Source organism: Empidonax traillii, unplaced genomic scaffold, assembly GCF_003031625.1.
Source record: "Empidonax traillii isolate 1590-97213 ecotype Southwest subspecies unplaced genomic scaffold, ASM303162v1 scaffold82:size1209730, whole genome shotgun sequence".
NCBI lineage: Eukaryota > Metazoa > Chordata > Aves > Passeriformes > Tyrannidae > Empidonax > Empidonax traillii.
Window position 1 is genome coordinate 179,029 of NW_020955275.1, and position 15,648 is coordinate 194,676.

General features: G+C 39.2%; 1 protein-coding gene across 1 annotated transcript in view; it reads left to right on the forward strand.

Annotated features, from left to right (window-relative positions):
* Positions 1–4,782, forward strand: part of TEK (TEK receptor tyrosine kinase) — a 37,345-nt gene extending 32,563 nt beyond the window's left edge. The window contains exons 19-23 of the mRNA XM_027881013.1: positions 465–535; positions 1,109–1,149; positions 2,252–2,348; positions 2,623–2,722; positions 2,834–4,782. Coding sequence (XP_027736814.1) covers positions 465–535; positions 1,109–1,149; positions 2,252–2,348; positions 2,623–2,722; positions 2,834–2,908 — 384 coding nt within the window. The 3' untranslated portion in view covers positions 2,909–4,782. The remainder of the gene's footprint in view (positions 1–464; positions 536–1,108; positions 1,150–2,251; positions 2,349–2,622; positions 2,723–2,833) is intronic.
* Positions 4,783–15,648: the final 10,866 nt, after the last annotated feature.

Genomic DNA, 15,648 nt, shown 5'->3' on the forward strand with positions numbered 1-15,648 from the left:
CATGTATCATAAGACATCACTTAGGTATTATTTACATTTTGTCTTGATGCTGGTTGCATAATTTTTTTGCTAGCCTTAGTGTGAGCTGTCCCTTTGGGAAGGAAATAATAAAATTATGGAATGGCTTGTGTTTGGAAGGGACCTTAAAGTTCATGTAGGTCCACCCTCCCTGCTGTGGGTAAGGACAGGTTACTCAGAGCCCCGTCCAACCTGGCTTTGAACACTTCCAGGGATGGGCATCAACAGCTCATCCAGGCAACCTGTGCCAGTGCCTCACCACCCTCATGGTAAAGAGTTTTTTCCATAAAAATGAGTGACTTGAATAAGTTTATTTACTTGATAAAGTTTCCTTGCATAAAGTCAGTTTTCATTAATGTACTACAGAACAATTGATGGCATACCAATCAATTGCAGTACTGCTGTTTCAACTACCAGCAAATAAACTTTCATGAAATAATTTCCAGGGACGGCTTCCAGTGCGATGGATGGCGATTGAGTCTTTGAATTACAGTGTTTACACCACAAATAGTGATGTGTAAGTATATGCTCAAGTAGCATTTTTAAAAGAAATATTTTTCAATAGCAAGGAAAGTTTGATAGTCACTGTTAAGTCAAAACACTCAGTGGTCATGTCAGCTTGCCTGAGCAAAAGAAAGCAAAAAAATTAAAAGTCACAACAAAAAAATTCCTTTAATTTCTTCATCAATGTCTTACCAAGTTGCATATTCCCAAGCTACTTGGATTTGGACCAATACTTGAGCTACATCTCTCATTTGAAATCAGAAACCTTATGAATCTTTGTGAGACCCAGAGGAACTTGGTATTTTAGTCAGTAAAATTGAAAATTATATTTGGCAAAACAATTCTGTAAATGCAACATTTGCTGAGAGCTTCCAATCTAATGAAGTTCTCTGGTTGACTCAGAGTGGATTCATTTTCCTGCTTTCTGATTCTGTGTGCCCTATCATTATACAAAAATTTATGAAAAATGTAGAAGAATGTATCACACTTCTCTGTGTTCCTTGAATACTAGCAAAACTATCTACCATTTAAAAATATTAAATCTTGTTGCATTCTTGTTGCACTTAAAAATATCCCTCTGTTGCAGGTGGTCATATGGTGTCCTCTTATGGGAAATTGTTAGTTTAGGTAAGCATCTGAGTTTTGTACTGCACAAACAAGCAATCTGAGCCAAGGCAACTCTATTCATTCAGTCTTTTAAATAATATTGCTTCACAACATGTTTCATTTTTTTTTCTGTTTCATTCTATTAAATTTTATTCAGCTTCAGTATGCTTGGAAATGCAATTTTCCATTTTAAATGAGAAAGAGCCATAATGTTCATGTTTTCATTGCACTATAAAACCCAGGCCATACCTAAATATAAACTTGAGCATATCACATGATATATAGCCTTAATCCAATATGTTTTGAGTTTGATGTGTGGCTTCTCCTTAGCCTTTCTGAGTTTTAAGTCAAGACTTATATTTTAATGACCTTGCGGGGTGGGGGAGTAATAATCTCCTACCCCAAATATTATTGAAGAAAATCTTTGAATATTGATCTTCAAATAAAATTTAGAGTCTGTTTCTGCATACACCTCTATTCATAACGATTGTGATACAGCCTCAAAACATTCAATAACATTGTTTTACACCTCCTTTGTGATTTGCCCTGGACATGTGCCCCACGGTCTGCTGTCTAAAAGGTACACATTGCATACTGGACTAATCATGAGCTCTGGATTTCTAATTTGTTTCCAACTTTCCTTACTAAATGGGTTTGCACTACATATGGATGGGAACTAACACACTGCAGTGTGGAAAATCAAGTCTAAACAACCAAACACCTGCATAAAGGAGCAAAACCAGCTTGACAGTAATAGCTCCATGAGTCCATATCTGATCCTGTTAATACAATGCTAATGAAGGAATGACTTGCCTATTGACATGAAGGCTATTGGAAAAACAGTTTGAATACAATCAGATGCAGGCTCTCAGACTTGTAGAGAAATTTAGGCCAGCCCCACAGATCATAAAATCTGATACTTAATTTTATTTTTCTCTTCAATACTGTGTTTCAAGCAGTATGGAAGCATTCACAACAAAAATCTAGCTGCAAAATGTTCCCTAACATTGGATGAATTTACCTGTTGCTAAGTCAGTCATACTTTTCTGCTTCTACTCTGAAATGAAACTCTTTTTTGTTAAAACCCACTTCTGTTCATGACAATGGTTAAACTTTGCCTTAGGTGGAACACCATATTGTGGAATGACATGTGCAGAACTATATGAAAAACTGCCTCAAGGGTACAGACTGGAAAAGCCTCTCAACTGTGACGATGAAGTGTAAGTTACTGCCTCAGCTCCTAGCAGATACTCCGTTCTTTACACAACATGACCGAGCTTTAACTCAAAGAGAGTTTTTTTACTATTTCAGAGTATAGGAAAATTCTTTTCAGACAGCAGCCAGCCATGGAAAATGCAATTTCAGCTATGTATAACATGTATAATATGTGTTTTTCTCTGAAAAATGGAACGTGCAAAATCTTTCAATAAGCATGAATTTGCAGCTTTAATCCATATGTCTAAACTGTCAAATGTTGATCTTTGATTTTTAAAGGTATGACCTAATGAGACAGTGCTGGAGAGAGAAACCATACGAAAGACCATCATTTGCTCAGATATTGGTGTCACTGAACAGGATGCTAGAAGAGAGGAAAGTAAGAATGAATCCATAGAAAATAATTAGGCCATGAATAATTTCAATATTATTGAGGTTTCTTGAGGTAATGCACCTTGCATCACGCTTTTTCTCTTTATTTCCTTCCCAGACATATGTGAATACTACCCTATATGAGAAGTTTACTTATGCAGGCATTGACTGCTCCGCTGAAGAAGCTGCTTAAGAGGGGACAAATCTTCATTCATCAGTGATGTATTGAAGAAAACCAAAATTCAATCTGCTGGAGCCCAAAATGTGATGTGCTGTGTAGAACTGTGTATATTTCTAACTGTATATAAGACATCAATACTGTTTTGCTACAGTTTTGTATGTGTATATCACACAGTAACCTCTGCCTTCACAGGCTGTAGAAGTGTATATACTGTTCAGAGCAGGAATAGACTGAAATAATGAAATCTTTCATTTCATATGCAGGGTTTTCTTTTTTCCTAATTATGTAGATATAGTGTCTACATACATATTGTAATGCATTAGGTATTGCCATCTTAGATTTTTTTTATATTTTCCAAGAGCTACTGATAGCAAAGCGGTAACTTATTGCAGTGTTCCATTTCATTTCATTGTGTTTCAAACGAAACTGCTAAGCTCAGTGCAACAATGAAAGTTGTAATCCATTGTGCTCACCAAGGATAATTAAGACAGACTCCTGTTTGAATGCAAAAGTCGGCTAGTAGAAATAATCTACTTCAAAAATTCTATTCACACCTGTACGATACAAGGCATGCTATTGCTCTTTCATTGTCCAGTTTGATGGTCAGTTTTTGCCCATATGCAAAATATACATGTATTTTGAATTGTTTAATGCCATGCAGCAACTTTCATGAAGCATAGGACTGAGGAGAATACTACATATTGTCAACCCCATTTTTACAACTGGCTTGGATATATCTGAGACATTCAATTTGTATTTCATGTAATAATTTCACTGAAAAATTATAAATCACTACCTACTATATTCAAGCAGGGCTTACTTACTTTTGCTTATTTTACCCCCTTATGCAATCTGTAGTATGGTATGGCCTCTTAAAAATATCTTAGTAAAATGCTTCAAAACAGTGATATTTGACCTGCCAGAAAGGCCTCTCATCCTTAGGTAAGACAAACAGAGGCTTGATTGTACTGAGCTTCTGGTGTCAAGTCGAGCAAGAGGGATTCAGTGGACTCATCCTATCCAAATTTCACATATCAGCTAACCTCATGTTTTGCACTTATCATCCCCTCATCCCCTTATGACTCACCAGCTTATAACTGACCATCAGACCACAGTAACTTCTCAGCTGAGTGGATCAGGTCCTCCCTAAGACTTGAAGAAAGATGCTTGAAAGAGTAAAAGATTTCCCCTTCAGATACTTGCTTTGTGGATGGATGTGTGACTGGTTACAATACAGGTTTATCACAGCAGAGTATAGAGTAACAGTACCAACATACACCAGGCTGACTCAAATGGAAGCACCAAGAGCCTTAATAAAAGTGAATAGGTCAACAAACAAGGGTGCAGAGATGACTCGTGTGGCCATGAGACAGGCAGAACTTGCACTGGTGCTAGGCATTAACTAGGAGTATATTGTTGGGGATTAAAACAAGTTTACTTATAGAATATTAGATATTAATTGTGTAGGTTTAAGTTTAATTGTAACTTGCTTACAGTTCAGCATGAGTGGGCCCTGCTCAAAACTTAGTGTAGGTGAACTTTAAATGAACTCTGTTCGTTAGCAGGAATTGCTAAGCAGGGGAGGAAATGGAGAAAGACTGGTTATCTTCAGATAAGGGTTGAGACCCTGGAGGGCCCCAAGGCTACCCCAAGATGGAAGATAAGAGCAGTTACTGGCACATGGAAATGGAGAAAGAATCCAGTGAGATATAAGAAGACCCTGGACCATAAATCACCATTGCACCAAGAGGCACGTGCGGGGCACTTGAAGAGTGTGTGAAAATCATGTGCACAGACTGTAAGGGTGTAAAGGCCCAGGGATTTCTCTGTTCAGGGTCCCACTCCAGTGGCACCCAGCCCAAGCTGAAATAAACCAACTCTGCCTTAGAACCTAGGGTCTGAACTCTTCTTTCGCATTTACAGAGTGCACAGATTCACTGGACTGGGGGACAACTCCAAAACAAAAAAGAGAAACAAATTCAAATACATATTTTTCATAAAAGACTCCTTGGCCAATTTTTTTCATCTTTTTTGAAGCATGGGCATTGCATTTTGCAGTCCAACTGGGTTCTTACGGATCAGTGAGGTGAATAAGAATGGATTTTCAAAGGGTGTTTTCTATACTTCCAGGCGAAGCTGCTATCAACTTCTGCTGGAACTGCTCCACTTTATGAACAGAATTTTTCACAGGTCCAAACAGCTTGTTGTCTCACACAATAAGCAGACACAACTGACTGTTCTACCACTTGATGTGAACTTCCTCTTCTGTGGCAAATTTTTATATGGACCAAGATGTCACATAAGTAAAGAATCAGAGAGTCATTCATCAGCTGAACAGGTTTTAATACTGTCTGCATTTCAAGTGCCCAGGTCTCACTGTAATTTACCTGAAGGGCACTGAAGTGCCCTTATAAGCATTCTTCATTTAACACTGTGGCATGTATTAACTTTCTAATCTGCTGTAATATTTTTTAGCTACTATTTTAAAAAACTCACACAAAAAAATCAAATGCAGTTTCAGATGTCTCTATTCAGTCTATACATCACAGAAGTACATTAGAAGTAATAGAAACTATTAGAGACATCCATTAGTTCTATTGGACACATCCATTTGACAGTAGTTGGAGTCTCAAATAAACAAATTGCTTCTACACTTGCAGCATGCACTGGGTACCCCAGGTTAAAGAGCCAGACCTTACCATCTGTTATTCAGTGCTGGAAAGCCCAATTTATGAGAGTAGGTGGTATATAAAGGTTTTCAGTTAACCATTAGCAGGTTGTAAGTTCTGCCTCCCATGCCTTCCACAGCCTAATACATCAGAACCCTCTTTACTCTGGATGAAAAGTGAGGTATAGCTACTCTTGAGGATGCCTGAATTTAGCTAATCTATTCAATAGCTGCACTTCTTCCAGCCCTCAGTTACCCAAAAGGAAGCACACGTCTGGTCTTAAATGGCAGGGATATTTAATTCTTACTTCTCTGTGGACAGCCTGTACCTGACACAACTTCAAAGTCAAACTGTGCCCCTCTCTGCTAACCAAGGCATTTGCTGAAACTAAAATACAGAATGTTGGCTATTACATACATTTCATCAAAATGTATAAATAACTGGTGGAAGGAAATAAGGCAGATGGAAGCAGAGTCTTCCCAGTAGGATCCAGTGGCAGGATGAGAAGCAGTGGGAATAAATGGAAATCTAGGAAGACGTGAGGTCAAGATATTGAAGACATTTCCCAGAAATTTTAGAGTCTCCAGCCTTAGAGATATTCAAAACCTGACTGAACACCATAGAGGACTGGAAGTTCAATTCCTGGTTGGAGCTGCATGGTTTGGTTTGATCAGTTTTGTTTTGGTAAGCTTTGTACATTTCACTCCTTATACTTCTTTTTTTTCTTTTCCCCCTCCAAAAGAGTAACTTCTCTTACAGTTGAAATGCGACAGCGGAAACTATTTTCCTTTCCCTGTTCCAGATCCTCATGGAATTCACCTGTTGCCAGAGAGGGCTGAATCTCTGCCTGACCAGCAGTATTTACTGACTCTGGGCCTCAGAAATAAAGATATTGGAAAAGTCATGGAAAGGTCTTTAATTTAAGAACTGCCAATCTTTCCAGGTACACACACTTGCTTAACAGCTCAGATAGCTCAGGAGTGATCTCCATGACCTTTGTTAAATGAAGAGGGGAGGGGGGTTTCTCAGGATCCATTTTTTTGTGCCAGCAGCGCTGACTGCCCACAAATCTCTCGCCATACATACTCTTCACTCCTCCAGTTTACCCATCACCCTGATAAATCCTCTGTGTTAAATGGATGTGAATAAGCACAGTCTATGGTTTTGTGATTTCACTTCCTGGACTAGAAAGCACATTTCGGTCCTACCATTGAAGAAGAAACAGAAGCATTTTGGGAAAACGCTGGGAAAAAGATCATGCCAGTGAGGATTTTATAAGACGCACCAAAATAAAGGTGAGTATCAAGTTCCCCTTTCTGGTGTGTGGTATGTATGGCCACAGAAGCCTGGGTATGTGTGAAAGATGTGTGTTTTCTGAGGGGTGGTTCATGCTGCATGTGCTCCTCCTGTGTCCAGAAATGGTCTGTGGATTGCACAAGGAACAGAGTTCAAAAAAGGTTTAGATCCTTTTAAAGCCCCATATATTATAGTCCTACTTCACATAGCCACCAACAGAGTTACTCACGACATTCAATACCCACAGCAGACTCACATACCACCAGGATCTTCATCAGGGGTGAATAACTGCTACTTGAAGCATTTCTAGTGATTTAGATCCTAATCCCTATGGAGTGAAGTATGTGAAATAACCTTCACGAAATAACCTTCATGTTTGTTACCACCGTATGAAAGGTATAGTAGTTAATTCCTTCCTTCCTATAATGAAAATTTAGGTTGAATATGGGAAAAAAAAAGTGGGAAAAGCCAAGGAACAAAGGTACTGTACACACAACATCCTGCTGCTGCAGTGCTGTGACATCTCAAACAAGTATTTTGGGCCTGGGATGCATCTCTGGGAGCTTCTCTGGACACATCTATGGGCTGCAGACGACTGGGAATAATGGATGTAAAGAAAGCAAGAAAAAACAGTTTAAATAGAATGTGGGACAACCTGGTAGGTGCTGGTGGAGGAAACCATTGGGCCAAAATGGGCAAGTCCCATCAAAAATGGGAGCTATTTGCTACTGAAAAATTCTTGTCATTTAGAGACAGAGCTCAAAGAGAGTTCAAAAAGCATGAGACATTTCAAGTATCGCTTAAGGCCAAAATGGCACATTTCTCAGCTAGCAGCATGTCACTTCTCTTCTGAGGTTCTCCTACTGATGGAACCAAAGCTACAGCAAAAGATGATGTGCTCCAGGGACATTTTTAGAAGTGGACCTTGGTGGAACTAGTTCAAGATGACATGATTTGGATTTTGTATAATGGGAGACAGAACATGGGACAAATTAGAAAGACACTGGTTCTGAGGGTATTTGCACCTTACCATGAAATGGGTTTCCTTAAATATGGAGGTTCTCCTTCCACCATTTCTATTCCCACAGTGCCAAGTGACCAGGTGTCCACTTGGGGACCATATACTTCTTTTGTTGCATATTCTGGTGTTATCCAGTAAAGAGCCCCAACCACCAAGCTCCGTTTGCTCTGCTCAGGAGTGACGTGAGCACAGAGGCCAAAATCATCTGAAGAGAAAAACAAACATCGTTAAAGCCAGCTAGAATTAGGAAACCAAGCAAAAGCATTCTCCCCCCAGGCTGAGAGCATGATGTTGGATCTCACTGGAGAAGTGGCCATGCTCTGTTTTCTCAGGGCTTTAGCCAAGGAAATATGGAACTGGTCATTTCTATTTACTTAAAGCTTTAGATGGTAACTCCATGCCTCTGGAAGGGACACACACAAACCAAGGCCACTCTTGATACCTTGTTCCTCATGATACCCTTCTGCACACTGCAGCTCTGCTCTCAGCTTGCAGCAGGGGTCCCTGCACTCACACAATCACTATTTTTGGCTAACTGGCAGTCTTACACAGCTCCACATTGCATTCCCTGAATGCTGTGCCAGACCAACAATAACCACCCATTTTGATAAATCCATCCATTCCAAGAAGAATGTTAGTGCTTTCAAGGTCTCTGTGCATCGCTTGGTTTGAATGAGGGAAGTCCAGGGCTTGCAGGCACTGAGGGACAAAAAAGAAACATGAGGATGAAAATTAATGACCAATTTCATCGCACAAGAAAGGAAATGGCTCTAAAAGATTCACTTTCTAGTGGAATTGTGAGTAACAGCAGAAAATGGTGTTGTCAAGAGAAAGAGCTTGCTGCTTCAACACTATTGGAGCAGTATCTTTCTAAATGAAGGCATCTGGGCTTTCAAAAGCAAAATGTCAGTTGTTACAGATTATCCCCTGAAAGCACAGACAGAATACCTGCTGCTGCAGTGGATATGTTCTCTCCATCCAGATGACAAATGAGGGTTTGTCAAAATAGAAAAAAACCCTCCCTTTGATACAAAGTGGATCACTTTCAGGCAGGAAGTTGCATGACAAAGATTTTATTGCTATCCTTGGCAGCAGACTTGGAAGTAGCACATTAGTCATGTTTCAGAAACAAACACCATTTTGGGTGGAATGAGTCAGCATAAGTCCTCTTATGCTGAGCACTGTGATAACTGAGTCCCTATTTGTCTTTGTTGTTAGTTTAAAATTCTGCCACCAACATGTTTGCTTTTGTGGGCAAGGAATGTACTATCAACAGGCTCCAATTTAGAGAAGCAAAGCTGGGACATTGGTGGGTTTTTTATTCTCATCATCTTCTTCTCTTCCATACAATCTCCAGGTAGTGATACTTAGGAAAAATCCAGAAAATGAATAGTTAATAACTTTCGAGTCAAATATGTGTTTCTTAAAAAAACCTGTATGTGCTGATGATTTGACAGACTGCAAAGCATGTTTCCTGCAACAAGTGACTAAACCCAGCTTATTAAATTATAAAGCAATAGTATTCCCTTTTTTTAGAATGTTACCATCATTTAATTAAGAATTCAACGGTCATATGACATTCTGTTTCTAAATACATCGTATTTCCAACAACTGTGTACATGCACTGACATTCACGAGTCTTCTCCTGCATCGAGCTCCCACATCACTCTGACTTGCAGCCTTCATGGTACAGCATATCGAGCAGAATATCCCTCAGTAAGCACAAAAATTTATATATGCTTTGAAAACAAGGTTCCACTCTTAAGTCTGGAGTGTAAGATAATGGTTGCAATGGTTAGGAAACCAACAGGTTTTTCGTGGTTTACCTTGGGAAAGAATATTTTTTTTCCCCTTCCCCTTGTGAAAGAGTGAAACTAAGTCAGAGCCAGGCAGAGAAATGGCTGAGAGTGTTGGATGGTTGTTATATTCTAACTTTATGTTGTGGGGTTGCAGGAGATTCTGGACAAATTCTACATACTTTTGCCTCCCATGTGCTTTTGCACCTGACACAAGCAGAACAAGCCAAACTGTAGTGCTACAATGGTGGAAGGGAATGGTCTTACTCAGCTCTCTGAGGGAAAACTTCATTTGACTAAAAAATAATGAAAGGAAGAAGTATCTCCTTCCTTATTTTTTTAAAAATTTGTTAATATCTAGCAAAATGTAAGCTTGATAATTATTTGTACAAGAGATTATCCTGGTCTTTATGCCTGCTCTTCTTAGTTGTGAGAAGTGGGATGTGCTTTCAAAGGTGGGATATGGTGACACCATCACACTGAGAGCTGTCTTCAGTGGTCAGAGGCAATCAGAAGTCAGCCTCTCTGAGAAGATCACACAAATCACACTGGAGGAAAGAGGACACTGACTTAATACCATTATTTTTTAGTGTTCCAAATGGAGCTCCAGAAGGACTAAACAGCTCTGCTCCCATGCAATTTCCTGCCCTTAAAATCTGCTGAGTGTAGTCCAGGGGAGAGGGTGCTGTAATTTGTAATAGATTCTATTAAAAAAAATTGAAAAGAAGCCCTCTCCTACTGAAGAGTCTTATTGTAACACGCATCCTGAGATTCCATCTACAAGCATAGGAATCCACATAACTTTCAGACTTCACCTTTATTCTTGCTTGACTGTAAGATACAACTGTTCCAAACATGCTTCTGATTGCAAGGTTTTTGTGTAAACTCCAAAGACATCATTTCAAAACGCAGTATTTTTTGTTAAGGTAATGCAGAGTGTAGAACTTGTACTAATATTTGGCATGGTTTAAATGAAAAACCTGGGAAAGGTAACCTATTCCTAATCTGCAATAGTTTCTCAAACTAACTATGTGACTGCCACTATGCCAGAACCTTTTAAAGAAATTTTAAGGCACAAGAATCTTTCTAGCTTAGATGAAGTGAAAAAAGAGTAATCAGAGAAGATCCGAAGAGCCAAAGGCTCACATAAGTAGATGATATAGCTCCCTCTGCTGCCTACAGAACGATCCCAGGTTTTTAAAAGGTAAATTAAAAAAATGCACACTGAGAGAAAGGAGTGTTGCAGAACAAAAATATGAATAAACCTCAGAGACTGAGAAAAGTATAATTATAGTAGGACAATAGAAATCCATAGATTGTAAATATTTATTTAATCAGCACTTTCATTAGCTGAATTACAGTTGATTCACATTACATTCATGAGCAAGGATTCTGAAGTTGAATAATCCAAAGGTGAGAAGGGAGAGCATTTCTGGTGTGGCACATACTGATCCAGTCTGCAGCCCTTGGCAGTTCAGTTAAATGGCTTTTGACTCAGTGAAACTGATAGATCTTACAGTCCTCACTTGAACCTTTTTTGGTGTAAAACGTAACACGTCTTTTTAAGAGGTGAGTGCATCTCTCTCTGGAGACAAAGAAAGGTTCAGCCTCTGACTGGGGCAGACCATATTCAAGTGATAAATCTCTCATTCCAGGGGAGAGGAATAACACAGAAATAACTGGCATGCAGTTATTCCCTACACATTCCAGGCAGTGCACAGACCTGTCCCCAGAGAATTCAAGGGAAGATGAAGCCTAGTGTGGTGACACTTATTTAAAGCATTCTAGAAGTGATCGATTGACTAATTCATGAACAGGAATATAAAGCAACGTTAAGAGCTACCAGGCAGATTGTACTATAAGACATGAGTAAATGTGATTTTGAGCTGAGAGGTTGAATTAGCAGAACTGGACACATGGTAAATGAGAGGCTGCGGAAAAAGCCTAGACAAGCCACAACATGACACTGAAATTATCCAGATTGGTTATGCATGTATTTTGCTTCCATACAGAGAAAATTAAGAGATATATGTACATCTGTATTATACAGATAATCTATAAAAGGTTTAATTTCAGGATACTTGTTCTTAGCTGTCTTGCAATTGATCTACAAGAACCTACTTGTCTTATTAGTTGCTTTTCTCCTTTTACCATAGATCAGCAATTCTCTTCCATTTTCATTTTTCAAGAATTAATTATACTGCCTGACATCTTAATGAATAAGCATTGCTACAGGAACAAAGTTAATGAGATCTATCTTGTTAATTTCCTGTCATGGTCTTTGAAAATACATTATGTTCCACATATAAATAAATATTCTGCTTAGGATTACATCTCCCTCTCTCTATCCTCATTAAGTGCTCCAGAACAGGGCCAGTTGAGTGTTCACATGACCTGATAGTACCTTCTGCCTGTGGAGGATCTCCGTGGGACAAATGACATAATTTTCTAAGATTTTTCACAAAACAAGTACTAGAGGAGGCACAAACAAAAAATCCCCCCCAAAACATACAAAACCCCCCCCCAACCCAACCTCCCCCCAAAACAAAGAATGAATCAAAACCCAGAAGAGAATAAAATGTGAGGCACTTACTACAAATCTATGAAATAATTTCTGATCAGAAATTTCATTCTGCCCATCAATTTCAGAATTAGATTTTTAGCTAAAGCCTACAAACAGAGCATGTTGCATTTCACTTTGAAAGAAAATACAGTTGTTTCTACCTCAGAACTAAAAAGATATGTAGTGATTACACAGCAACCTTAAGCACTGGCAGCTCCAGTGCCATCTCTAGCACGATGATTCCTTTAGCTTTACTCTGAGCAGAATTTCAATAATTCACTTGTACAGACCTGAGTTTGACATCCAAGAAAAAGGCCTAGTAGCTTTAGCCTACAGAAGGAACCAGACAAAAGGATTTGGACATTTCCTCATGTTTTTTACATCACCCTAGGCTCAGAATAGAAGGTTAGAGGCAATGCATCACAGACACTTAAAAAAAAACTAAAAGAAAAGCAAATCAACCAAAAAAACCCCCGAACAACCAAAAAAAACCCACAAACCCCAATCTAAATTGCTTGAAGTCTGGACAATAGAAACAACTATAGAAGAGACATTCTGATTTAACTTCATTTAAATATAAAAGTACATGGGCAACAGCTGATATTTTTACTTTCATATAGCAATTAGAAGAGTTTAAAAAAAAAACTATTTTGGAGTTTGTACTTGGGAAAAAAAAAAAAAGTAAGAGCTAATGGTTTCCAGCTGTTTCACTAGGAAAAGTTAAATACCATATCTTTCTTTATAGTTTTTTATTCTTTTATTGTTTCAAAGAAATAGTTTTCTCTTTCACTCACTTGAGATGAATGTTTCTCTACTCTGTATCTCTCTTTCTTTTTGAGAAAAGGAGAAGCTTTTTTCATCCTTCTGAATATGACCCATCCTAGCTGGATCTAATAATGACACTCTGGCTGGGCCACAGACCCAGGGAATAGTCCAACATGTTAGAGCAATTGTTTTGAATGAATGCATTAGGCCTACTTTGAATCCTGCAAAAGCACCTTCAAACTAAGAACAGGAAATGGCGATAGAGTTCAGTCTCACTTGTTATTCCAGTCTGTGAATGAGTGAGTTGCTTCAGTAAGGCTTTACACCACTTGTTTTACAGAGGTCAGATTTTCAGACATTAGCTTGATCTTAGGTGTGAGTTTTGAGGTTTCTTTTGTTCCTATTCCAGTATTTGATTACTTTTCAGAGACCAGTTGGGATCATGACAACTTGTGGAAATGCAAGAGCACACAAATCAGAAATAACAAACTTAAAACAGTGTGTTTCCAGCACCTGAAGCGGCAGTGTCATGAGAAGCAGAATAGGCTGACCTTTTACATTGCACTCCAGGCCTGAAGAGTAAACCCCTCAGGCTGTTTAATTGTTTTGTTAATTTTTCTCCGCTGTATTTTACATTTTGGAATTGTTTTTTCCGGTGGGCTCTCATGAAGTATGATTCCTGATGCCCATTGAATGAAATCAGCTTGTGGAATGCTGACTAATAGCAACAAAATTCTGTGTCAGATAAAGGTAGCGCTTTTATCACAGTTCCTGCTTTTCTGCCAGGAGAATTCAGGTTGTTTGGGATGGGAACCCCAACAGATATTATTCCTCGTCCTATCACTACATGGCCTTGTCAAAAGTCCCTCTCTATCTTTCTTGTAGGTCCCGTTTAGGTACCACATAGCACATTCTTTGAGAAGGATAAAAGCAATATATCAGATTATTAGGATTTAGGGGGGTTACCTTTGATGTGTTTTTCAACTGGTACACACTATTTCTCTCCTCACATTTGATCATGCCATAGCTCCTTAAAAATTAGCCAAGCAAGTGGGCAGATTAATTTGCCTACTTGCATATTAATTAATACTGCAGATTAATTTGCCATAGTCTTGGTATGGCTGCTCTGATGGCAACTGGGAGGTCAGGTGACAATTCTTGGGCTTAGCTGAGTAGGTCTTACCTGTGTGTGCCACTGAAACTCTGGGTAATAGTGAGAGTGTTTTAGGTTGCACTGTTAGTTTATTTCTCTGATCATTTGCTAAGATAAAGTGTCAGAAAGTCAAAACAGGTGGTGGATTAATTTTCTGTATTCTGTTAACATAGCATAAAGTGCACATGCATTTAGTTCACTAAGCACTTGTCTGGCGGGAGCAGAACAGAACAGTTGGTGGAAACATCTGATTTTTACACCTTGAGCCAGAAGAGCCTGCAAGGACTGTGAGTGGAATGCACTCCAGTGCAACACGGTGGCACAAAACTTGGATAATTACTCACAGATGATCTGCCTTCAGACCAAGGACTTCCAAACCTGGGCCAGAATTCTGTTACTGTATCACTGCATCTGCTGGTTGCCTTTTTCCTCCTTTTTGCCTCCTGAACACTGATGCCACTGTGTAGGAAAAAAATTGTTTGACGACTCATCTAAAATGACAGCACAAGCTACAAGCCATAAAGGATGACTTAGCTCAGTGCGTTCCCAGTCACTTTGCTGTTTTGCTGCTCCATTCACATAAAGGCAGGTGTGCTCAGCAAACTCCTTCCTTCACTTGGTGAAAGGAATGACTTTTTAGAAGTCAGTCCCTTGCTATGAACAGCAATGACACCTATGAGTGCTGCCAGCTGGTGACATTTGCTCGTTTTAAGTCAGAAAGTAACATAAGTGCTTAACCCTGAACTAAAAAAAAAGTGTCCTGATTTACAGAGCTGACTAGCCTACAAGATTCTGTGGTGCTCTAGGAGTACTCTGTGACACAATTCCTGCTGAAAAGTTATAAATGTCAAATATCAGAATGGTCTATTTTTGGTTTTGTGTTGTTGTGGGGTTTTTTACCATTTGACTGGTAGAAAGTGATACAATTTGGCTTCCATCAAGAGACCATTACTGTTCGTGCACATCATCTCCTAACTACTGCTACCCTCAGTGCCATATTTATTAGTAAATGGTTAGTAATTACCCACACTATGGTTTTTAGAGGTGTGAGTCATGTGTGGCTTTTACTGTGCCAGGATGCCTCCACTTACCAAAATGTATGCACCAGGCAGGTGCCACCTGCAGGTGACCTGTCAGTTCACTTGAAATGCTCTAATTGCTGTGACATATTAAATATAACCCAAGGTCTCAAACCATGAGGGCCATCTGTTCTATGTCAGATCTGGGGTTTTTTTTAATCAGTAAGATCTGTTTGTTTTTCACCCCATGAAAAGGGGGCTGGGTTTGCCTCACTTTTACTTTGTGCCATCTCTGAGGACTGTGAGGAGTAGTTTGGAATAGAACCAGAGGCTGAACTGTGCTTTGCCATCATATTGTGCAGCAGCAGGAAAAAAAAATCATCCCTCTTACAGTGGCAATGACACAGCTGAGACAACTTCTCCAGAGCAGCAAGGTGTGCGGGATGCAATATCCAGTTTCCCGCCCCGCT